This window comes from Staurois parvus, unplaced genomic scaffold (genome assembly GCF_062004578.1).
Source record: "Staurois parvus isolate SC_StPar_1 unplaced genomic scaffold, SC_StPar_1.0 ptg000362l, whole genome shotgun sequence".
NCBI lineage: Eukaryota > Metazoa > Chordata > Amphibia > Anura > Ranidae > Staurois > Staurois parvus.
Genome location: NW_028318158.1, coordinates 7318395 through 7344051, shown reverse-complemented (window position 1 = coordinate 7344051; position 25657 = coordinate 7318395). Strand labels below are relative to the sequence as shown.

The window sequence follows — 25657 nt, the reverse complement described above, 5'->3', positions numbered from 1 at the left end:
TGCATGTCCGAGCACAAACCAAGCCATGAAGTCCAAGGAATTTTCCATAGACCTCCAAGACAGGATTGTATCAAGGCACAGATCTGAGGAAGGGTACAGAAAAATTTCTGCAGCATTAAAGGTCCCAATGAGCACAGTGGCTTCCATCATGGAAGAAGTTTGGAACCACCTAGAGTGGGCCACTCAGCCAAAATGAGCGATCAAAGGAGAAGGGCCTTAGCCAGGGAGGTAACCAAGCACCCCGATTGGTCACTCTGAAAGAGCTCCAGTGTTTCTCTGTGGAGAGAGGAGAACCTTCCAGAAGAACAATCTCTGCAGCACCCCACCAATCAGGCCTGTATGGTAGAGTGGCCAGACGGAAGCCACTCCTCAGTAAAGGGCAAATGGCAGCCCACCTGGAGTTTGCCAAAAGGCACCTGAGGGACTCTCAGACCATGAGAAACAAAACTCTGGTCTGATGAAACAAAGATTGAACTCTTTGGCCTGAATGCCAAGCATCATATCTGGAGGAAACCAGGCACTGCTCACCACCTGGCCAATACCATCCCTACAGTGCAGCATGGAGGTGGCAGCATCATGCTGTGGGGATGGTTTTCAGTGGCAGGAACTGGGAGACTAGTCTGGATCGAAAGAAAGATGAATGCAGCAATGTACAGAGACATCCTTGATGAAAACCTGTTCCAGAGCGCTCTGGACCTTAGACTGGGGTGACGGTTCATCTTTCAACAGGACAACAACCCTAAGCACACAGCCCACATAACAAAGGAGTGGCTACGGACCAACTCTGTGAATGTTCTGGAGTGGCCCAGACTTGAACCTGATTGGAACATCTCTGGAGAGATCTGAAAATGGCTGTGCACCGATGCTCCCCATCCAGTTTGATGGATCTTGAGAGGTACTGCAAAGAAGAATGGGTGAAATTGCTCAAAAATAGGTGTGCCAAGCTTGTATTATTTTTAATAAATTGCAAAGATTTCAAAACTAACTTTTCACATTGTCATTATGGGGTATGGTTTGTAGAGTGTTGAGGAAAAAAATTAATTCATTTTGGAATAAGGCTGTAACATAACAAAAGGTGGCAAAAGTTAAGTGCTGTGATGTGTTGTATATGGACAAGAAGTATGTGAAAATAAAGGAGAGCCGGAAAAAAAAATCGGCCACCATATCTAAGGACTAATAGGTGGTAATACATTATAGTTTTATTGTGGGTTTTGATGACCTCAGACCTGTGACACTTGGGGATAGAGGTGGTACATGACCAGTCACCATCTTCACTTCAGTGGTTTGACACCCACATTTGTGGTTCATTGTCAATGTCTAGGTAAGGAATTGTAAGTGTGTGTGTCAGCTGACAGTCCTTCATGCACCTTAAACCAGTTTCGACACTAATCGTTCAGAAATACATTGATTGTCCTGAAAACTAGTTGTTTATGTATTCAGACTTGCTGCTTATATATTGATTAAATTACCTCAAGTGGCTCCATTTAGCAGTATATTATTTTTGTTGTGCACCTAATACACCATTAAGTTTGTATGTACAGCTGCCTCTTGAATGGCTGTGTACAGTGTGCGGCCTGTGTAGTAGACCTGAAAATACATGCCCGCTTGTAGTGGCAGGGCCTTGGCTACATGTCAGTGTCTGTTTATAGACAGGCTTATCTTTGTGCTGCAGTGCCTGTTTCCAGGCCTAGCTCTCAGGTGGCAGATACATTTCTGTAATGATTAGCTAGTTGTCTGCTGTTTATATTGCATGCTCAGTATGTCATAAGAGTGGGAATTAACTCAAAGTATACATCAACACAAATTTTTTTTATTTCTGTCTGAGTCCCCAGTAGGAAGATTAACCCATACTTTTTGGCCCTAGTTAGCATTTTTGTCTCCGTATAGAAAATTGTACATTTGAGGTGAGGGGACATCATTTTAGTTGGGGGGGGGGGGGGATGATTATGTATGTGTTCTGGTGACAGCTGTCTAAGAGGGGATTTGCCCTCTGTATGGTGTATTCTCTTGCCAGATCACTGCAGAGTCTTCTAAGCGCTTTATAACCGTGTTAGGCATATGTGGCAGCCTTAAAGTGAGTCTAGAGGTTATTTTCCCAAGTCGTCTTCCAGGACAGCCCATGAGACTTAGAGCTCCTCCCATGGGACAGGAAACACATTACCCCACACAGATTAAAAGGCAGTCCTCCAGGCCCTAACCTCAGTTATTAGCGTTTCCTCTGGACAGGGGTAACATGTTTCTTTGAACTGTTTGGAAAAGTTCTCCCTAGGGATGACTGGAAGCTCTGTCGGGGGGGGGGGGGGGGGGGGGAACTTATCCAGGAAATTCTTGTCTTGCCCTGCAGAGCAATCCCCTCCATATAGTAATTACAATGGAAGAAGCTTGCACAGTCTTTGCCTTTCCAGGGGCCAGGGAGGATTGGACTGGCGTTTGGCATGCCTTTTTTGCCAGTTTTTTCCCTTATGCCGGAGGAGGAATGGGGGCCGCAATCGGAAGCAGTTGAAGGGCTTCGCTGTGCCTGCCTGGGCTTCCGCCTCATACAGCGGTGGGCCAATGCTTCTGTGCTCCATACTTGCCCCAGATGTGCAGTGGCATTTCTGGGAGGCGAGTGACTTCATCGCCTAGAGACACTGGTTCCATTCCATTCCCCCAGGCATAAGGGAGACTGAAGGGTGGCTGGTGCGGGCGGTCTTCAGTGGCAGAATTGGCTGATTTAGAAGACCGGAACCTATGGATCCTCCCGCAGCTCCTGTTTTTAGGCAGTTGATCCCGGTAATGCAGGTACCAGCTCCTCACAGGTATTTACAGTGGGGAGGGCTCCTGGATGTACACCTGTGGTTTTCTTCACCTGTCATGTGCAGCTCCTGGGGTGGAGGGCTGTTTTGTTTTACTGACTGTGCACTTTTTTCTTCTCTCAAGAACACGGGGTGTGTTTTCCTAGTTGGATAGAGCCCGAGGGTCTCTTTTTTTTTTTTTTTTTTTTTTTTTTTTTTTTTTCTGTCATTTACAGACTAAAGCTGAGGACAAAGGTCCAGACCCTGGCTCCAAGAAAGGAACTGTGCTGTTTTGTGTGGCCAAACTGGGATCTGCCTGGAATAAGCCCTTATGCTGCCCTTGTATTAATAGTCTTGTATAGGAAGACTCTACTTCAGCGTGTGTAAAATTGCTGTCATAAATCAAAAATGAACTTGTAACTGTGTTCAGCTCCTTTTAAGACCTTTTTGTATTAGAAGTCCTACCCCACCTCTGCAGCCCCTGGACAAACCAGGCCTTTCCATAGCCAAGGCCCCCTCACCCATAGAAGTGAAGGTATCAAAGGGCTTCTGGGATACTTTCTTCACCCTCGACTGGGAACGGAGAAAAGGGGAATTCTTCAGAAGAGGGGTATGGGTCCATTTACTAGGTTTTCTATGTACAAGCTCTCAGATGAAGTGGATGAGTTGTTGAAGGCCATTTTACAAGACTTTAGAAATAGACAAGATCCAGCTCTCTAGACATGACTTAATGTATGAAGGTCTGCAGAGCAAAAAGTGTAGGGTTTTTCCTGTTCATCAATCTCTGAGGCTATTGAGTTGAAATGGAAGAGTCAGTGCGCAAGCCTTTTTTCCAATACTCTTAAAAGGAAGCTTCCCTATTATTATTATTATTATTCTACAGTATTTATATAGCGCCAGAAGGTTTGCTCAGCGCTGTACATTATAGTGGGGGACAGAACATGAGACAATACAGTAACAAAAAATACACGAGGGGTTCGAGGGCCCTGCTCTTTCGAGCTTACAATCTAGGAGGGAGGGGATAGTGGTACAGGAAGAAGTGGCTGTGGGGGATGGAGTGGTAGGAGTGGAGGAGATCGGCTGTTAAGTGAGGGTGGGGTAGGCTTCCCTGAAGAGATGGGTTTTCAGGGTTGCGCCTAAAGGTGAGGGTAGGTGACAGTCTGATGGATTGGGGTAGTGAGTTCCAGAGGATGGGGGAAGTCCTGCGGTTGGACATGGGAGGAGGAGACCAGGGAGCTAGAAAGTAGGAGGTCTTGTGAGGAGCGAAGAGTACAGGTTGGGTGGTATTTGGGTATCAGGTCGGTGAGGTAGTTTGGGGCAGCGTTATGGATGGCTTTGTACGTCAGTGTTAGTATTTTGAATTTAATGCGTTGGGCAATCAGAAGCCAGTGGAGGGAATGACAGAGTGGGGTGGCAGAAGCGGAGTGGTTGGTAAGGTGGACGAGTCTGGCCGCTGAGTTCAGGATAGACTGAAGCGGGGATAGCCTGTGTTGGGGTAGGCCAGTGAGAAGGGAGTTGCAGTAGTCCAGACGTGAGATAATGAAGGAGTGAATGAGTTTAGTAGTGTCTGGGGTTAGGAACGTACGTATTTTTGAGATGTTGCGGAGGTGGAGCCTGTATGAGTTTGCCAGCGATTGTACATGGTGTTGGGAGGAGAGGTTTGAGTCTAGAATGACACCTAGGACTTTGGCTTGCGGAGTGGGACTGATGGTGGCGTTGGTCGTGATGGAGAGGATGGGGGGGGGGGGGGGCGCGGGCTGGGGGGAAAATTAGCTCAGTTTTGGAAAGGTTCAATTTGAGGAAATGGAGCAACATCCAGTCTGATACGTCGTTCAGTAGGTGGGCGGAGACTGAAGGGGTGAGGTGGGGGATGGAGAGGTAAATTTGCGTTTCATCGGCGTAGGGGTGATAGTTGAAGCCGTGGGAGTGTATCAGTTTGCCGAGGGAGGAGTTGTAGATGAAGAAGAGAGGGCTTGAGGACAGAGCCTTGGGGGACCCCAACAGAGAGGGGGGAGGTGGTAGCGTTATAGGTAATGCTGAAGGAGCGTTGGGATAGATAGGAGAGCCAGGAGAGAGCAGAGTCTCTGATGCCAAGGGATCAGAGCCAGGAGAGAGCGGCGTCAGACCCCAGCCCTTCTCACCAAACTCGTGACCGAAGGACTAGCCGATCTAAAACCGCGATGTCACGTGTGTAACAATGCCACACCCAGCTGCACCCTGCACAACGATTTTCCAGCTAATTGGACCACAGTCAATGTACCGGCAGCCTGAGAGATTGTTACTGGGTCAGGTTAATTACGCAATTAACCCTTCACACTGCCACCACCTCCTTTTTGTACAGAGAAAGCTGATATTGCCGAGTTTCTTTTAAAACACTATAATGGTTGAGATAATCGTCTGCATAATATGGTCACCGCAGGCCGATTATGCAGAGGGTTAAACACACACAGTAGAGTATCTTTAGAGGCAGGAATTTGTAAATTGCAATACAGAGCTACAGAAACAGTTCAACACTTTCAAAAGGAAAGATTTATTACTAAAAGATCAAAGGGGTGCAATAAAAATATTTACAGAAAAAGATGTAACTGATATATATCATACAGAGACCAACAGCACAGCAAAGAGATATCAGAGAGGTGAAAGGGTTAAGGTACTTGCCAAAGTCCTGGGTTAGCAGATCCAAGTTTCAGAGCAAAAGGGCACGGGTCTCCCCAGGTGGTATTGATGTTAAAATGAGGAAGCCTTTTGAGGAAGGCTTTGAGCATCCTTGGGAAAAAAATCCTATATTAGCTGCACCTTTTTGTTAAAGGATTCAAAGAAATCCGACCTGTCATTCGAGGACATGGGAGTCCTTAGGGACCCTATAGACAAGAAAGGAGATGCCTTTTTTTAAAAGAGCCTTGGAGTCTACGGTAAATATTTTCAGGGCAGCCCTTGCTTCAATCTGTGTAGCCAGGAATTTGGATTTTTGGCTTTCCCAACATAGGTCCCACTTAGCTGGGGGTACGTTGAGGGAGGAGATTTTAATTTCTTTCTCTATGCTTTTGAAGGCGGTGGCCTTTTTGGGCAATTCTTCCGTGGAGGCAGTAAGAATGACTGCTAGATCTTCAGCCCTGCTGAATTCGGCTAGGTAGTCTCTTTAGCTGAAGACCTGGTTCGGGGATTCGGCCCCTAAGGCTCGTTTTATGCGCTTTGCCTTTTTCAGGAGACAATCTGTTTGGACTTGGATTGCAAGAAGCTTTAGAGTGCACGGCTGATAAGAAAAAGGACTTCTCAGAAAAAGACACCTGGTTTCAGAAAGCTTTTTCAAGGCCCGCAGGGCAGACTTCCAGCTGACCACAGTAAGGAGGCTAGACCAAAGAAGCATTGGTTAGTCCACAAAAATAGGGGCAAGACAGGAATCCTGATCAATTCTCACCCCTCCCCCAAATCCCAATGACCCCTTCCTCCTGGGGGGGGGTGATTGGGGGCCTTCCTCCCAACATCGCCTCCAGTCCTTTCGTTTTTCGCCTGATAGCTCAGGGTTACAGGTTGGGGTTCGACTCATTGCCCCCTCAAAGATTTTTGATCTACCTTTGGATCGAGCTAGCAAGGGCACTGTGTCTGCAATTTTTATTCTCACGTTTTTGTGGTGAAAAAACCCTCAGGCAATTTCCATCTGATTCTGAATTTACGACCTCCCAACAGATCGATTTTAAAATACAAGCACTTTTGTATGGAATCGATATTCTCGCTCAGGTTTATCTTGCGTCGGGTGTTTTTTATGGTGTCCCTGGATCTGAAGGATTCTTACCTTCACATACCCATCAATGCCTCTTTTCAGAAGTACTTGAGAGTGGCTGTAAACTTGGGGAAAAGGTTCAGCATGTGCAGTGCAGGGCGCTCCCTTTTGGACTATCCTCTGCTCCAATGATATTCTCCAAGGTCCTGGGAGAAGCTCTGGCTCCACTGAGGCTGAAAGGCATTTTGGTTGTTCCTTATTTAGACGACCTCCTATTGGCTGCGTCTTCCGAGCAGCAGTTGTGGAAGGATCTCGAGGTTACACAGACCACCTACAATCGCTGGGCTGGATGATCGGTTGGGAAAAATCGAACCTGATTCCATCTCAGTTGCTAAAGTTCCTCGGGTGCATAATAGATTTGAGGTTTCAAAAAGTGTTTCTCCCCGTAGACAAACAGTACAGGGTCCGCTTCCAAGTAGCCCAGCTGCAATCAAATCTCCCGGTTTTCCTGAGGAAGATCTCGGAGGTTGTAGGTCTCATGACAGCATGTTTTCCAGCAGCTCCTTGGAGCACTTTCTGCTCAAGACCTGGGATGGGACAAGGGGCAGCCTAGAGAACAAGGTTCTCCTTCCTTAGAGTCAAGCAGTCCCTTTGACGGTGGAGAACGGAAGCTTCTCTCACTAGGGGTCTAGATTAAATCTGGCCGATCTCCCTGAGGATGACTACAGATGCCAGCTGTTTGGGTTGGGTGGCGCACATGCAAGACCGTCTGGCCCAGGGCCAGTGGTGAAGGACCGAGGCCAGGTTTTCCTCCAACCAAAGAGCTCTTGGCTGTGGAAAGGGCTATGCTTGAATTTTGAGGTCAGTTAAAAGGTCATCATCTGCAAGTCCTCTCAAACAACTGCACTACAGTGGCTTATATCAACAAACTGAGTCACCAGAAGTCCACAATTACAGGCGATTGCGAAGAAATTGGTTTGGGCAGAAGCCAGCCTAGCCTCAATCTTGGCAGTGCACCTAAAGGGCTCTCAGAATGTGTTAGCGGATTTCTTCAGCCGTCAGGCAGTGTGCCAAGAGGAATGGGCTCTCACCGAGGAGGCTTTCTCCTGGCTCACAAGTGTGTGGAGCCAGCTAGAAATAGACCCTTTTGCCTCTCAAGCAAATACAAAGGTTCTGAAATTCTTATCCATGGATCCGGGGTACATGGTGGTAGCCATAGATGCTCTGGCGATTCCATGGCCTTACAGTCTTGCTTATGCCTTCCCACCATCAAGATCATTCCAATAGTTTTACAGAAGTTTCAACTAGAGAAATTGGATCTCGTTCTGATAGCTCCATATTGGCCAAAATATCCTTGGTTTGCTCTTCTGAAATCCTTGGCAGTTGGTCCTCCAGTATTTCTTCCGAAGAAAAAAGACCTCTTATCCCAGGGTCCTGTTCATTGTCCAGGCTTGGACACATTAAATGTTTCAACGTGATATCTGAGGAGCAGTTATTAAAACAGGAGGGGTTTTCGGATAGAGTGGTACAGACATTAGTTAACTGCCGAAAGCAGGTTACCAGGGCTATCTATTTCAAAGTATGGAAGAAGTTTAATTCTTGGTTAGTTGAACAAAAACATTCTGAAGCCTGAATTCAAACAATCCTGGAGTTTTTCCAAGAGGGTATAGACAAAGGGTTATCACTCAGCACCATTAAATTACAAGCAGCAGGTTTAGGAGTTTTTTTTTTTTTTCTAAGTTTCCCTCCTGGAAGATACTATAATTTCTTGCTTCTTTAAATCAGTGGCCAGAATAAGACCTCCACTGTTGAAGTCTTGTCTTTCCTGGGACCTTTCGCTAGTCTTGCAAGTATTGACATCCAGTCCTTTTGAGCCTTTGGAGCAGGCATCCGTTAAACTTGCTACTCGGAAGACGGTATTTTTAGTGTCCATTACCACGGCATGTAGGATTGGTAAACTACAATCTCTATCAATCAAAGAACCATTCTTTTTGATTTTTGATGACAGGATAGTTCTCAGGACGGATCCTGTTTTTTTGCCTAAAGTAGCCATGTCTTTTCATAGGTTGCAGGATATTGTTCTACCCTCCTTCTTTTTTGTATCTCCCCCCTCAAATGAAAATGAAAAGAAGTTCGGTTTGCTTTGTCAGGAGCTGTCTCTTACTTGTGTCTGTCTAGACAATTCAGAGAGTCTGATGCTCTATTTGCCTTTTCCAGCAAACCACGAGTGTTTCAGGCCTCTAAGCCATCTATTGCCAGATGGATCAAACAGGCTATTTCACTCTACCAGTTTAAGGGCCAGTCAGTATCTTTTCATTAATGCACATTCTGCTAGGGCCTTATTTACTTCTTGGGTAGAGAGAGCTGGTGCCTCCCCCAGATCAAATATGTAAGGTAGCAACCTGGTCGAGTTTCTCCACCTTTTATCAGGCACTACCGTTTTTGGATCTCTTGAGCAGTCTAGAGAAGGCTTTTTGTCGTAAGGTCCTCCAGCCAGTGGTCCCACCCTAAGCTGTTAAGTTATTGCTTATTCTTGTGGGCTGCCCTGGAAGACAACTTGGGAAAACATGAGTTAGACTTAACGGTCTTTTTTGGTAGTCTTCCAGGAAAGCCAGATTCCAGCCCCTTGCATTGTTATGCTGTTTTTATGCTATATTTTTCAGTCCCGTCCTTCGGTTCTTGTGGTTATGTGGCTAGGGCCTGGAGGACTGCCTTTTAATCTGTGGGGGCAATGCGTTTCCTGTCCCTTGGGAGGAGCTCCACGTCTTGTGGGCTGTCCTGGAAGACTCCCAGAACTAGAGTTACCGGTAAGTCTAGCTCTGGTGTTTGGTGGGAAAATAAACATGCTACGCTTACCTACTCTGTGCAGTGCTTTTGCACAGAGTGCCTGGATCCTCCTTGGGTCCTCCACAGGCGCTCCTGCTGTCTATCGGGCTCCTCTGCAGCAAGCAGCTTGCTATGCTCTGTGTCCATACACACACACACACACACACACACTGAGCCGTGGCTTGGCCCCACCCCCTCTCTCTCCTTATTGGCTGACTGGCTGTGATTGACAGCAGAAACAGCTCCTGTTTGCTGTCTCAGCCAATGAGGAGGCAGGGACCCGGGACAGTCGAGGCTGTTGTTCACATTGCTGGATCATGATGAGGCTCAGGTAAGTTATTGAGGGGGCTGGGGCAATGCTGCACACAGAAGGGTTTTTAACTTCATGCATATAGAGTGCATGAAGGTAAAAAACCTTGAGCCTTTACAACCACTTTAAGCTGGCCATACATAGATTGGAATTTGGCTGGTTCAGCAGGATCTGGCTGAATTTGAATCCATGTATGGGCTCTGTGGTTGAAAAGTCTATCTACCAATCGACTTCCATACAGAGGCCCTGTTGAAGAAAAATTTGCTTGACAGGCGCTGCAGTCTATAGTCTGCAGCACTGATCAGTGTATTCTGATGGCAGGGAAGTCTTGCCAATGTCAGAATACAAGTGTGTAGATGGTTGTGTGTGTGGTGTTGTGTTTTTTGGAGTCGCAATGCGCATGCCACGGTGATCTCACCGGCTGCCAAATATATGTATATCTCCTAAGTCAGTGGTTCTCAACCTTCCTAATGCCGTGACCCTTTAATACAGTTCCTCATGTTATGGTGACCCCCAACCATAAAATTATTTACCCAGTAATTATAATTCATGAGTGTCGTTTTACCTCCAATACTGCTGCTTTCAACACAGTAGCTGCTTTCTACACAGTAGCTGCTCTTTACACATCGGAAATGTGTTTTCTGATGGTCTTAGGGGATCCCTGTGAAAGGGTCGTTCAACCCCCAAAGGGGTCGCGACCCACAGGTTGAGAACCACTGTCCTAAGTGATGTATGTTTAGGAGATAATCATTTTGCCTACAGGTAAACGTTATTATAACCTTACCTGTAGGTAAAAGCGACCAAGTGGACTTTAACCCCTTGCCAGGGAAAGCCAGCTCTTTAAAGCGGTAGTAATGCCCCTATTTTTCTTTAAGCCAGCTCTTACTGCAGAAGTACCCCCCCCCCCCCCAATCCTTGGCCATTCCCCAAACACCGTGTATTCTGTAAGTGCTTTGCAGAATACATGGCAGATTGTGAATGGCCAAGGGGAGATTGTGGAGCGGATAAACACTAGCACATCTGTGTGTGACAACGGGAGCAGGCCAGAAGTACAGCAGAAGTCCAGCCTGTGTGCCTGGCTGCCCCCTCAGATACAAAGGAATGAGTGTAGACAGGAAGTTTGATATTTTGCAGGATCATCAGGTGAAAGATAATGCATCCACCTCATCGGAGGCCTGGAAAGTTGCAAAGTGTGGTGTGTGGTTTTTTTTTTTTAATATTTTTGTTTGTGTTTAGATATACCTTAACCACTTGCCCTCCCAGAGGATTTACCCCCCTTCCTGACCAGGCCATTTTTTTTGTTATGGCGCTGCGTTACTTTGGCAATTGTGTGGTCATGCAACACTGCTCCCAAATTAAATTTACATCTTTTTTTTTTTCCCCCCCACAAATAGAGCTTTCTTTTGGTGCTATTTGATCACCTGTGCTTTTTATTTTTTGCGCTATAGGAAAAAAAACATTTTTAGTAAAAAATATTTTTTGACTTTTTGCTATTAAACATGTCCAGTAAAAAAAATTTAAATCAAATTAGGCCAAAATGTATTCTGCTACATGTGTTTGCTAAAAAAAAAAAAAAAAAAGAGAATCCCAATACGTGTAAATTGGTTTACGTGAAAGCTATAGCGTTAAAATTAAAAAAAAAGTGTGTTCATTCAATCACCATTTTGTAATTTTTGCTAGTAATGGCGGCGATCAGCGACTTATAGCGGGACTGCGGCGGGCATTCTAACACTGGGGGGAACTGGCTTGGTGTCACTGACATCCCCAGTGACACCAAAACAGTGATCAGTGCTAATAAAAAGCACTAACACTGTGCTAATGGCACTGGGCGGGAAGGGGTTAACATCTGGGGCGATCAAAGGGTTAACTGCTGTTTTACTGTAAACTGTGTGCGGTTCACTGTAAGCACACTGCTTTGCATGGCTCTGTTTACTTACAGTTCTCTCCTGCTGTCGCTAATGCTATGATCACCGGGTACCAGCGAGTAATCACTGGTTGTGATTGACAGCCGCAAATAGCAGGGCGGATAGGGCGTATGTGTGTACATTATATATAATACTATAAAACATAGTACAACCGGCTTGGTCTTCATGATTGAGGCCATTAGGTAAAACTGAACCAAGACATCTGCGTTTGGTAGAACATCTTGCCGTCTTGTTATCATACCACTGATCAGCTTGTAGGCATGCAATTTGCCCTGTTTGTATTCACTTGGCAAGGTAGTAACCTGAAAAAACAAACACACTGTTAAACATGGCCCAATTGTCCTTTTGTAAACATGAGGTTGTATTCTTTCATCCACAGAGATGAGCAGAGGGGTAGGTGCTGTAGTCCTGTCCTGGGTAACAACACTGCTCCTTTTATAGATGCAGGACATTGAAGGAGTCACCCTAGGACAAGACGTTTTACTGGTAGGGTCATCGGGAAAAAACAGGTGCAACCACCACATCTAAGGACTGGTGTCTGCATTGTATTACATTTTAGATTTTGGGTTTAGATATTCCTGGTGTTTTATCTACTGATGTGCCCATTAATGAACTTCCCAACACCCCTTTTTATAGGTTGATTTTATTGCATGACTGCTCTTGTATCCATCCTCCTTGTTGAGATGTAGGCTAATGTTTACTAGTACCAACCTGCCAGTTGTGATCTCCACTCTTATACAGACTATACTACTAGTTGTCTAGCATCCCCGTGTCATCCCCGCCATGCTTCAGTGCTGCTGGGGATCTGTCTCTGCCTATGTTTAGCCTGTGTCAGAAGATTATAAATATGTCTTCACCGTGATAGACACGACATACTGCTGCTATATGCAGACTCCTCCAGACAGAAAAGGGTTTTTTTTTTTTTGGCAGACACTAACATCATCTTCCATATTGTGGTTCACTAGATGGAGAAAGGTGTATTGTGACAGGTTTCTGGCCTATAAGGGGTTAAGATTTGCCTGCCTTGGGGTGTTTAAGGGAGGGTGATGTTTACATCCAGTACTGGGCTGAGGAATTAAAGTGCTCCAATGACACAAGGGAGGGAGGGGGCTGTTAGTGGTGGGGGAGGTGCGGACTTGGGAGGAAGCCTTGGGCCCAGGGGGTCTGCTAACAGTCTGAGGGAGTATAGGATCTTGTTATTGCATAAGAAGCTTGAACTGTGTTTTCACAGAACAATACTTGTGTGAAGGCCTAAAATCCAGCCTTCCTAGTCACTTTCTGCTGCTCCCCTGTTCTTCTCACCCAGAGGTGGCAGTAAACAATGGTAGAATCCAGGCCCTGCTGTACTGAGAGATTAACTCTTTGCAGCCAAGTCTTCAGATTTCTTAAAGGGATAGTTTACCCTTTGTTTCATTTTTTTGGTGGATGCTGGAGAGTTAAACCACCTGCAAGTTTCTTTTGTCTCCTGTGCGCTATTTTGGTTGGATCTCTCAGCCCTTGAGCTCCCTAATGAATTTTTATTTCCTATAAAATGTTAAATGCAACAGGAGATGCTAGAACAGAAGGGTTGGGGGTGAGGCAGAAACATGACCCTAGCGTATGTGGGCGCCCAGTATTTGTATGTTTGAGGGATAGGAACCTTATGCTAGGTACACATAATCTAGAGGTCGCCATATGGTTAGCACTTCTACCTGGCAGTACTAAGGTCGTTGGTTCCAATCCCAACCACGGCACCACCTGCCTGGAGTTTGCATGTTCTCCCTGTGCCTGCGTGGGTTTCCTCCGGGTAATCCGGTTTCCTCCCACACTCCAAAGACATGCTGGTAGGTTAATTGGCTCCTGTCTAAATTGTCCCTAGTATGTCTATGTATGAATATGAGTTAAGGACCTTAGATTGTACACCCCTTGAAGGTTAGGGACCGATGTGAATGAGAGGTATGTGTGTATATAGATGTATGTATGTATGTATGTATAGATAGATAGATATGTGTGTGTATATATCGATCGCTGAATAAATTGACAGCGCTATATAAATATAAGTACCTGAAAGAAATACTAACTATGTTAGTGCAGTGATCTCCCCCGCCAAGGTATTGTTTGACAAGGGGACCCCCCACCCAAAAGCCGGACACACTGATCAGCACTCGTAGCCATTGGCTAGCAGCGCTGATCGATGTTGGTTTTCCAGCATGCCCGTTTGACAGAAGATGTGCATCAGACCAGCTTTTGTTGGATAGGCTGCTGTACTCATTTGTTGAATGTCGGCCTGCTTCTGTTAAACCGTCCGATATTCAGCCCACGTTTACTAGTCTTTAGATTGCAAGCTCCTACACTAGGCAGGGACTGATGTGAAGGAATAGTGCCACGTAAATTGTCAGCATTATATAAATGTCTGTATAAGTTTATAACCCCTCAGATCAAATAAATGCAGCTGTCATCACTTGTTTACAATTTACATACCTACTGCAAGAAGAGTTGCTGTACTTTTCCAGCAGCTGGTTTGTTCAAAAGGCTTCTGCTTCACTGCTCACTGGCTTTTGCAGGTATGTGATAGGTCAGATGGTCCGTATACCTTTTTGCCTCCCCCAACCATACACTGTGGTTCCTCCTGGCTCATACATACTATTGTGATATAGAAGCCAATGGGAGAAACCATGGCATGCAGGGGGAGGACAGGTATTCCACACATCTGGAAATGTGTAAAATACCTGCAATGGCCTGCAAGCAGCAAAGAGGTGGTATGTCAACCAATGGGCTGCCAGAAAGGCAAGTACAGGGTCTCTTCTTTAGCAGTTATGTGATTCTTTACAAGTATACAGGACATTTTAATGTCCTTCAGGTACAGGAAAGCATGCCATAGCCCAGTAGTGTGGATTGAGCCTAGGAGCTCATCCACACAACATAATAAGCACAGTGCAATGCATTCTGGTGCCATTTATTTTGCATTGCAACCCAGGGCATCTGCAGCAATGGCTGCTGTGGTTAAAAAGTTAGAGCATGTGTGATTAATTAAACTAAATGAGCTGCGGTGATTGCACCACAATGTGCAATGAAGAACTGCAACACAGGCCTTTTAGGCATGGCTTTTCCTGTCATGTCTGTATGGTAATTTGGCACTTCTAATGGTGACAGCTTATCTTAGTAGATGAAAGACCCAAGATGAACATAAATCTTATTCCAGAATAACTGCATATTGCTTTTTTTTTTTTCTTTTTTTTTTTCTTTTAAATCTGTGTAGCATCATAAAAACTTAAACCACATCAATACCAAACAGTTTCACCCCCTTCCTGCCCAGGTCAATTTTCAGATTTCAGCGATGTTACATCTTTGGATGACAATTACTGAGTCACGCAACACTGCACCCAAATTACATTTTTTGGCCCTCTCCTACATGTACAAATCAGCTGTGGGGTTTTTTTTTTTTGTTTTTTTTTTGTGGTAGAAAATGACTTAACCCCCAAACATTTTTATATATACGATGGGTGTTCAAGTCAAACCGGGACTTTTGAGTTTATATAATAGAACAAATTTCAAGAAATGAAAACTGCATTTATTTTTCGACATACTCCCCTGGATTTTATACACTTATCCCAGTGTTCAGAGGAGAAGTACAGCTAAAGCTCATTTGGCTGTACTTCTCTGGATCACAGGAGTTCAGTTCGTTCTGCACTTCTGTGACCCGTTTTAGCCAACAGTGGGCTGAAGCCTGCTGTCAGCTGACGACACTCAGCTGGTTCAGGCTGAGGAAAGATCCCAACTTCAGAGTTGGGATGCACCCCAGAGTGGAGTGGCACCTGGCTCAGCCTCTCAGTGAGCCACTGAGAGCCTGAGCCAGCTACTCCCTCCCCCTCCACAGCCCAGCGCTCCAGTAAGCGCTGAGGACGGGGGGCATAGCAGACAGCTGTGACTGACATTCACTGCTCAAAGCGGCTTTGAGAACTCAGTGATCAGCAGTCATGTGATTGCTGGGTTCTCACACTTGAAGCTGGCGGGGAACAGATGCAGCATCGGACTGATGCTGCATCCACGTAAGTATAAATGGGTGGAGGGGGGGGTCCCACACTTCTCGTTTTAAAGTGTTCCTAAACCCAGGACCCTGCATTCACTATATATGGTCTCCCACAGTACACAGAACATGGAAATGCAATTATTTTAGTAAACATAAACTGCTAAATACCTTTTCTCATCCACAGAGCAGTCTTGTGACTTCTATTGGTGTCCAGCCGAGCACATGTTAAAGCTTGTAGGAGGAGTTTTCATTCTTCTCTAGGAAGATGCAGAACCTCTGACCTCTGTCGGGACAGTGCTGATTGGCCCTGTGCTGATCACATGCACTCTAGCAATACACACCAAAATGAGCATGTGCAGAGTGACTCAACATGATATGTCTCATAAGGAGATAAGAGGGGGGCACTGGATGAAGGGGAGGATCAGAGAAGTCGGGATCAAACTGTCTTTTTACACAATACGAAGGATTAACCCCTTAGGTTCCACATTGAGTATAACAATCATGCTTTACTGCATACACAGACTGATGTTGTTGTGGGTTTAATACGTTAATGCCTGGAAAGTTTCGGCATAGAAAGATTTGTTAGTATGCCTGAACCATCTTAAGACAGCCTGCTTCACTTCGTCATCATTGTGTTCACTGTTCCCACAGAAAGATTTCACAACAGGTTATGTGTCAATTATCCAGGATCAGGCGTTCCACACACTGAATGTTCATAGGAATGACTGCTGTGGGCTAAGAACCACCACGGCCGGGATTGTCAATGACTGATGTGCAGCCATCTTTGAAACATTTATACCTTTTCAAATGTCTTATTGCAGTTGAGCATCTAATCATTGTACTGTGCCTGAAGTCTTCTGTAGATATCTGCGGGTTTTATACCTTTTGTTCATGAGAAACTTCATTATCGTCTCTGGACTGGCCCACAACATGAGTGCCGCCTTTCAGTAATGGGACTTGCCACTTACTACTGCATATAGTACTGCCACGCTGGAATCCTTTTTTTTTTTTTTTTTTTTTTTTTTTTACATGTAAAATGAAGTATGTATGTAATGTGTGTGTATATATATTTCATTACGCTGTATTGGGGCACCCCTCTAAATCATTGGATTCAGGTTCCAATCACCTCCATGGCCACAGGTGTATAAAATCAAGCCCCTAGGCATGCAAACTGCTTCTACAAACATTTATGAAAGAATGGGTCGCTCTCAGGAGCTCAGTCAATTCAAGCGTGGTACCGTGATAGGTTGCCACCTGTGCAATAAGTCCATCCGTAAAATTTCCTTGCTACAAAATATTCCATAGTCAACTGTTAGTGGTATTATAACAAAGTGGAAGCAACTGGGAACAACAGCAACGAAGTGGTAGGCCACGTAAAATGGCTGAGCGGGGTCAGCACATGCTGAAGCGCACAGTGCGCAGATGTTGCCAACTGTCTGCAGAGTCAATAGCTAAAGATCTCCAAACTTTGTGTGGCCTTCTGATTAGAGAGGTTCATGGAATGGGTTTCCATGGCCGAGCAGCTGCACCCAAGCTTTACATCACCAAGTGCAATGCAAAGCGTCGGATGCAGTGACATAAAGCATGCCGCCACTGGACTCTAGAGCAGTGGAGACGTGTTCTCTGGATTGGCGAACCACGCTTCTCTGTTTGGTAATCCGATGGACGTCTGGGTTTGGCTGTTGAACAGTACTTGCCTGGCTGCATTGTGCCAAATGTAAAGTTTTTGGTGGGGGGGGGGGGATTTGGTGTGGGGTTGCGTTTCAGGGGTTGGGCTTGGCCCCCTAGATCCAGTGAAAGGAGCTCTTAAGGCGTAAGCATACCAAGGCATTTTGGACAATTTCATGCTCCCAACTTTGTGGGAACAGTTTGGGGATGGCCCCTTCCTGTTCCAACATGACTGCACACCAGTGCACAAAGCAGGTCCATAAAGACATGGATGAGCAAGTTTGGGGTGGAGGAACTTTACTGGCCTTCACAGTGTCCTGACCTCAAGTCGATTAGAACACCTTTGGGATGAATTAGAGCAGAGACTGCGAGCCAGTCCTTCTCGTCCAACATCCGTGCCTTACCTCACAAATGACCAACTCAAAATTGAACCCTACGGACTAAGACTGGGATGCTATTAAAGTTCATGTGTGTGTGTGTAAAGGTTGGCGGCCCAATACTTTTGGCAATATAGTGTGTGTTTGTTGCTAACACAGCTGGCTTGGGAAGGCTGCTTTCTAAGCAGGTTGGGAACAGAAGCGCTGCAAAAGAGAAAAGGGATGGGGAGAGAGATGCCAAGCTGCCAATAGTGTAGCAAAGTTTATTAAATGGAAAAGGGTATAAAATACAATAATTATTCACTCAGACATCGCCGTTAATGAGCACTGAATCAAGCTCCAAATGGAGACTTCAGTCCAGAGTCCAGTCCACCTCAGTGCCACTGTCAGGAATATTGTGATGCTGAAGCAGGGATCCTAGCAAGCTGCTGGGGAGCCCCGCTGGAGGTCAGAACTGTCCAAGGAGCTGTCAAACGTCCAGGGTGCTGTGACCAGTCAGAACGTGTTTCGAAGGTAAAAATCACACTGCCTTCATCAGCCTGCTGAAGGATGTGTGGTTTGGCCTACACTGGATTAGAGTGCACTGTAAGGGATTGGCTGAGGTACAGCGTCTCTTAAGAGTTACCTCTTTAAGCAAAGGGACAAGGCCTCAGGGCAGCAGATGTTAGGGACAGACTTTAGTCCTGACTCTTCATCCAGCTAAGTGTTGGGGTCTGGTAACTGTTGGTGCTCTATAAAGCAGTCAGTAAGGCCTGCAGGCTGTATTAGAGCTATAGGGTAGCTGGTTGGTAGCTCCTAACTGCTCAGTCTCTAGTGGTGGTAACAAGTAGTGGCTACAAGACCCTCTCACCAGACACGGCAGCAGTGATCCCTCTGATCAGGTGTCCGCTCACTGTGGTAGGCGGCAGCACAACAGGTCTGTACCCCTGCAGCAGCTTCATCCCTCCATACTCTGGTCATGCTCTAGACTCTGGTAGTACCACACATGGCAGTGGGCTTTCGCTGTCAGATTCTCTTTCCCTAAGAGGGTGTCCCCCAGTACAGTCCTCGCACACTCTGCCTGGATAGCACTGAACTGAGGAGAAAACATTTTCCAGAAAAACGTGGTTCTCTACTCCTAGTGGATTGGTCCACTGCTTTTGCTAGCAGAGAGGGGGAAGAGAGTCCACATACATAGTCCTCTCTTGTCACTAAACTCTGGGCTGCTGACTGGAGGAGGAGGGGGGTGAGCAGGGAGCTAGATAACCTGCACCTTACCTCTTCCTTGGAGACTCCCAAGCCGAAGTTGTGATTCTGCCTATGCTGACATGCATGGGTAGCCAGAGAAGCCTAGATGAAGTGTGTAGGTTTGTTAGCACTTGGAACTATGGGATTTATTTCTAAAGCTGATCAGGGACTTTCTGTGAAGTTGTGTACGCGCTCATTTACTGAAGGCCAGCGGTTGTAAACTTACCGAGTTGTATTGTGTCCTGGACTCTCTAAAGCAATTTAATGTCCTATGTCGGGGTCTGCAACCCAACAATCATGATCCACCTGTCGAACGCAGACAGGTGACTGGTAGATCGTGCCACATTGCCGACACCAGACTGCTCCTCCCATACATGCAGAGCCACTCCTTTGACAAGCAAAATGAAGGGTAACCTGGAAAGTAGGCGTGCGAGAAGTGGCATTTACTGAAACCCCCTCCCCAGCAGGTGAAAAGGTGAAAGTCTGTTCCTCTCCAAAGTTTCATTATTAAATATTACATATTGATATGGGCTTCATTAAAGTGAATCTTCAGGACCCCCCCATCCTTCTTGTTATGCTCACATTTTTTGGTTTACATTTCCCCCTACTTCGCTTAGGCCTCAGCACAGCATCCTGGAAGGGAGGTCAATTGCCGATCTGTTCCCAAAAGGGGAAAAGTATTTACTAAGAGCTCTGGAAGTGGTGTTATGGGTGAGTACCAGCGGGTGGGAAGTTCTTACAAGGAGGACCTTTCATTTTGCCCATTCAAGGCAAAATGGCAGACTCCTTAAATGGGAGCCACTGCCTTGTTTATCTTGTAAGTTGAATGGAGCCCATAATGGCAAGGCAACAGCTCTAACTACTGCGTCGCCTGTAGGCCGTGTGTGTGTGTGTGTGTGTGTGTGTGTGTGTGTGTGTGTGTGTGTGTGTTTACAGTCCATGTTGCTGCAGCCCTTTGTAAGGTTTCTGACACTGTATCTCTCTTGCAGCCAGACTGTTGATCTCCTCATGCAAGAATCAGGATGTCGCTTAGAGCATTCTGCGGCTACCAAGTTCCGCAACCATGTCATGGAAGGAGAGTGGGACAAGGTAATGCTGCTACTGCCACTCCATTTAACCTTTCATAGCAGTTAATGGGTATACAGATCCTAGCTGATGAGACTCCCTGTATATAGGGGATTGTTGGCTGTGGTGAAAAACTTTGGTAACTCACTGAAGCTGTTTGGTTCGATCTTTGCAGGCGGAGAACGATCTTAATGAACTCAAGTCCTTAGTGCACACTCCTCATTCAGTAATGGTAAGTAACCTTTGATAATTTATGGTATTTGTAGCTGGTTAATATTCCTGGTGTTTTCATTTTATTCTTTGGGTATTGGAAACAATACATGCTTTTTGTTTAGCTACCCTGTCACCAATTTAAACATTAGCAGCTGAGGTCTTCCAGAGTTCCAAGTTTGGACCACCTCCCATGGCCATTGTGAAAACACTGCTCAAGCCCATTCAGACTTTAAAGAACTGTAGGCAAAACTTTTTTCCATTTTGGATGGAGCAAGAGAGGGTTATAACACCTGTCCAAACTTTTTTTTTTTTTATTATTTTTTATTTTTTTTATACTTTTGCCATGTGCCATTTACATTTACCTTCACTTCCCATCCCATAGCCAAACCGGAAGCGAGAGGAACTCCTGTGAATTTCGGGAATTCCTTGGGGACCCCCAGGTCACCAGAAATAGTGTCTCCATTGGAGGATTTCCCCTCTAGTACTTTTTTTTAGGGGACAACCCAAAACTTTGGATTTTCTTTTTACTTTCATTTTTGATGATAATGGTAAACAAGACAAATGAAGAGGGCAATAATTAATGGGGGCAATAAGAACTGACAGGGGTTCTAATCCCTCTCCACGGTGTCAAAAACGGGGAAAAAAAAAAGTTTTGCCTATAGTTATACTTTAAATTTAATTCCAGACAAAACCTATTTATTGCATTGGGGTGCATTTTTTTATTTTTTATTTATTTTTTTTGAATGCAACAGTCTAAGTGGGCCTTCTGTTTATATTATTATTTTTTTATTTTTTTTTTGAGCTTTATAGTTTGGCATGCAAATGACTGAAAACCGTGGCAAGGTTGGCTGCTTTGTGGGCTAAACAGGATGGCACATGTGACCTGAGCGTTCTGTTTAGTGCTAAAATTGTAGCAGCTAGCTGTATGCTACTGTGATTGTTCTCTGACTGTTGCCAGGTTTGTGACACAAGGCTTTCTGTGTTTGTTCAGGGACCATACTAGTCACTGCAGACTGTATTATGGGAGCTAAAAATAGTCCCACAAGTTTAGTACTGGCAAGAAGTACAGCAGCTGGGAATACATCATTATTTCTCATGTGGTGCGTTTCTTGGGGTATGTCTGCCTGTTACAAGTAAACTTCAGAATGCTGATTTTTATAGAGCTTGTTGTTTATTAAACAAGAATCTCAATGTTCATTCTTAAAGCGGAGCTCCACCCAAAAGGGGAAGTTATGCTTTAAGCCTTTGTCTCCCACACCCCGTTAAGAATTGGCACCATTTGGGGAGAGTACCCAAATTTGACAGGTACCCGCTCCCACTTGCTGTGATCGCCTAAGGTGATCGGAAGAGAAAGTTGTCCTCCCCCCCTCCCTCCCCGTAGTATTCTGGGACACATGACAGGTCCCAGAAGACTACGGGGCCATTCACAAAGCGCAGTGGGCACCTGACTGTGTAGCCACAAGCTGTCATTGCCTGGATGCTGGGGAGAGGAGACCGCTGGTGAAACCAGCCATCAGGAGGACACTGCTGGACCAAGGGACAGGTAGGTGTCTGTATTTTAAAAGTCGGCAGCAGCTTTTGTAGCTGCTGACTTTTATTTTTATTCAACTGGAACTCTGCTTCAAAGTGTATCATAACCAAATCCTTTTATTTAGAAAGCGTGGGGAAGGCTTAGAACCTCTTATCTGTGTTTTCTTTATTGCTGTCTGCTAGAGGGATTAATCCCCTCTTTGCCCAGAACCATTGCGACTGGGACTGAAATTTATGGACAGTTTTAACATTTTACAGCTGTTTATCAGAATAAAGTGTGCGTGTGTGACACCTGCTTGATGATGACCGCTAAAACTGGCCATAGATGGTTAGAGAGTTGAATGAAAAATCGAGTCGTTAGGCTGACTATTCGGTTTTCGTATGGCTTGTGTGCTTACCGCGACAATCGATTTTCGTGTCAAGATTAAAAATGGACCATTGATGGCCCATATTGAGTTTTGTTTGAATTTTCTTTTTCTATACATCTGTAGCCAGCTTTTGAGGGATTACTGATAACTTTCACTTCTGTTTATCTTCAGGTGATTTAGAGCCCACTCACATATAAAGGCAGCTTTCGCACAGTAAATTTCAGTGATCCGGTGGTAGGGGGTGGTTTGATTTTTAATATATTTTTTTTTCACACACTGTGAATTGGCTCTCCGCTCCCACTTCCGGGTCAGATTGCCTTGGCAAAGTGAGCCAGATGTTTGGCCCCCTCCTTCCCGCAGTCTCCTGGGAACCTTCACAGGTCCCAGAAGACTGCCGGACCAATCAGCGCAACACTCGTCTGTGAAGGCGCAAGCTGTCACAGCCTGGTGCCCACAGTTGAGATGCTGGCGCCAGGGAGAGAAAAAAGAGAAGGGACAGCTGGGGTGAGCACATCGCTGCATCCTAGGACAGGTAAGTGTGTGTTTATTAAGTCAGTAGCTACAGTTTTTGTAGCTGCTGACTTTTAATAAACACAGACTGCTGGAACTCTGCTTTAAGGGATATTTTCCTAACAAACAAGATAAAACTGTGCTCAAATGCATGTACAGTTCATCCAGAAAGTTTTCACAACGCGTAACTTTTGCCTCATTTTCTTACATTACAGCCTTTCTCCAAAATGGATTAAATTCTTTTTTTTCCTCAACATTCTACAAACAATACCCCATAATGACAACGTGAAAGATATTCGTTTTGAAATCTTTGCAATTTAATAAAAATAAAAAACATTAAAAAAACCTCCACATGTACATAAGTATTCAAAGCCTTTGCCATGACACTCAAAATTGAGCTCTGGTGCATCCTGTTCCCACTGATCATTCTTGAGATGTTTCCACAACTTGATTGGAGTCCACCTGTGGGAAATTCAGTTGAGTGGACATGATTGGGAAAGGCATAAACCTGTCTGTATAAGGTCCCACAGTTAACAGTGCATGTCAGAGCACAAACCAAGCCATGAAGTCCACGGAATTTCCCATAGACCTCCATGACAGGATTGTATCAAGGCACAGATCTGGGGAAGGGTACAGAAATATTTCTGCAGCATTGAAGGTCCCAGTGAGCACAGTGGCTTCCATCATCTGTAAATGGAAGAAGTTTGGAACCACTAGGAATCTTCCTAGAGCAGGCCGCTCGGCCAAAATGAGTGATCGAGGGAGAAGGGCCTTAGCCAGGGAGATGACTAAGCACCCAATGGTCACTCTGAAAGAGCTTCAGCGTTTTTCTGTGCAGAGAGGAGAACCTTCCAGAAGAACAACAATCTCTGCAGCACTCCACCAATCAGGCCTGTATGGTAAAGTGGCCAGACGGAAGCCACTCCTCAGTAAAAGGAAAATGGCAGCCCGCCTGGAGTTTGCCAAAAGTCACCTGAAGGACTCTCAGACCATGAGAAACAAAACACTCTGGTCTGATGAAACAAAGATTGAACTCTTTGGCCTGAATGCCAAGCGTCATGTCTGGAGGAAACCAGGCACCGCTCACCACCTAGCCAATACCATCCCTACATTGAAGCATGGTGGTGGCAGCATCATGCTGTGGGGATGGTTTTCAGCGGCAGGAACTGGGAGACTAGTCCGGATTGAAGGAAAGATGAATGCAGCAATGTACAGACACATCCTTGATGAAAACCTGTTCCAGAGCACTCTGGACCTTAGACTGGGGCGATGGTTCACCTTTCAACAGGACAATGATCATAAGCACACAGCCCACATAACAAATGAGTGGCTACCGACCAACTCTGTGAATGTCCTGGAGTGGCCCAGCCAGAGCCCAGACTTGAACCTGATTTAAACATCTCTGGAGAGATCTGAAAATGGCTGTGCTCCCCATCCAACCTGATGGAGCTTGAGAGGTACTGCAAAGAAGAATGGGAGAAATTGCTCAAAAATAGGTATGCCAAGCTTGTAGCATCATACTCAAAAATGACTTGAGGCTCTAATTGGTGCTAAAGGGGCTTCAACAAAGTATTGAGCAAAAGGCTGTGAATACTTGCATACATGTGGTTTTTCGTTTTTTATTTTTAATAAATTACAAAGATTTCAAAACAAACTTTTCTTGTCATTATGGGGTATTTTTTTTGAGAATGTTGAGGAAAAAAATTACTCCATTTTGGAATAAGGCTGTAACATAAAATACTTTCTGGATGCACTGTACAAGCTATAGGTATTTGAGCACATGGATATCTCGTTTCTGTTGCATAGCAGGTTAGTGGCCAGACCTAAACCTAGTAGCTCTCCCCCCACTTTGTGTCTGTTTGCCCCAGGTTGGAATTGTGTCCACAGTAGCATTTGTGTTGGCAGAGTAGGACTGGTCATAGATTTGCTTTGAATCTAGGGGCCAGCTAAAGTTGGGAGCCCTTTTTACTTTACCTGATACATTCTGCTGCGAGACAATCACGGCAAAACATGTTTATAGGCACCATAAAACACAAAATGACCCCTGAACCTGCATTTTGCAATCATGGCAATTTTGTCGCACTCACAAAATGCCCTGGTGTGTATGGAGCTGTTCTGGTTCACATATATACAATTCTGGATGCATTTTCGGACTCCGATTCACTTGACAAGCTAGATATTGTATTCCTATTGAGGTGGTTCACACAGATGCAACCCACACGCATTGCGTTCTGAGTGGCATTATGAAGAGGGTCCTGTGCAAGTTTGAAGTGATGCATTCCAGACTCGCAAGTGATAGAGTATAGTGGCATGCAGAGAAAAGCATTCACATAGGATTGCTATTAACAGGGTTTTTGCATTGAAGTCTATGGGAGGCAGTGTGTGAATCCAGGCGCCAGGATGCAATTTCTAGTTGCTATGGCAACCTAGCACCTGAGATTTGCCAAGCCATGGTTTAAGATTAGATGGATTTAGATTGGAATTCCACTTTAAAGCAATCCTCCACTGTGGAGTAATTTTAAAGATCTACAGTCACAGCATATACTTTAATTTTGTAACCGCAGTGTCATTGCAATAAAAACAATAGTTATTTTTGATAATGCAATATAGGCTTAATTGAAAAATCCCGTCTCATTGGGAGTGCTGTCTGTCTGCCGGCCATCTTTCAACAGCTTCCTGCATGCGTTGCAGCTTCCTCTCCGCTCATTCCTTTGCTTTACTTGCACATGCTGACACATACGAAGGACTACATATCTCATGGTACCTTGCTGCCCACAATCAGTGATGTGGTGTTTTTCCTGTACTGACTGTTTCCTGAAACTCTGGTTCCAGTACCTACTGTAGTTGAGACAGTAGGCTCTGTGAATTGTATAACTCATCAGTGCATATTCACAGGTCATTGTGAATGTTTCACAGAACTCAAGGACATGTGCATGATCGTTCAGAGTAAGTTCACGAACTTTAAAAGCAATAAGAGTAGGCTAGAGATAATTAAAGCGATACTAAATGCTTAATAACAAACATGTCTATACTTACCTACTGTGTGCAGTGGTTTTGCACAGAGCAGCCTGGATAATCCTCTTCTCGGGCCCCCCACAAGCTCTCCTGGCTCCTCCCTCCTCGGGCCCCCCACA

The 25657-nt window shown here is 45.3% G+C and overlaps 1 protein-coding gene across 2 annotated transcripts in view; it reads left to right on the top strand.

The window, feature by feature from the left end:
* WDR26 (WD repeat domain 26) overlaps positions 1–25657 on the top strand; it is a 119172-nt gene that overhangs the window by 23726 nt on the left and 69789 nt on the right. For both annotated transcript variants that reach the window (XM_089685070.1, XM_089685071.1), the window contains exons 2-3: positions 19827–19926; positions 20078–20134. In XM_089685070.1, the coding sequence (XP_089541196.1) occupies positions 19827–19926; positions 20078–20134 (157 nt within the window). The remainder of the gene's footprint in view (positions 1–19826; positions 19927–20077; positions 20135–25657) is intronic.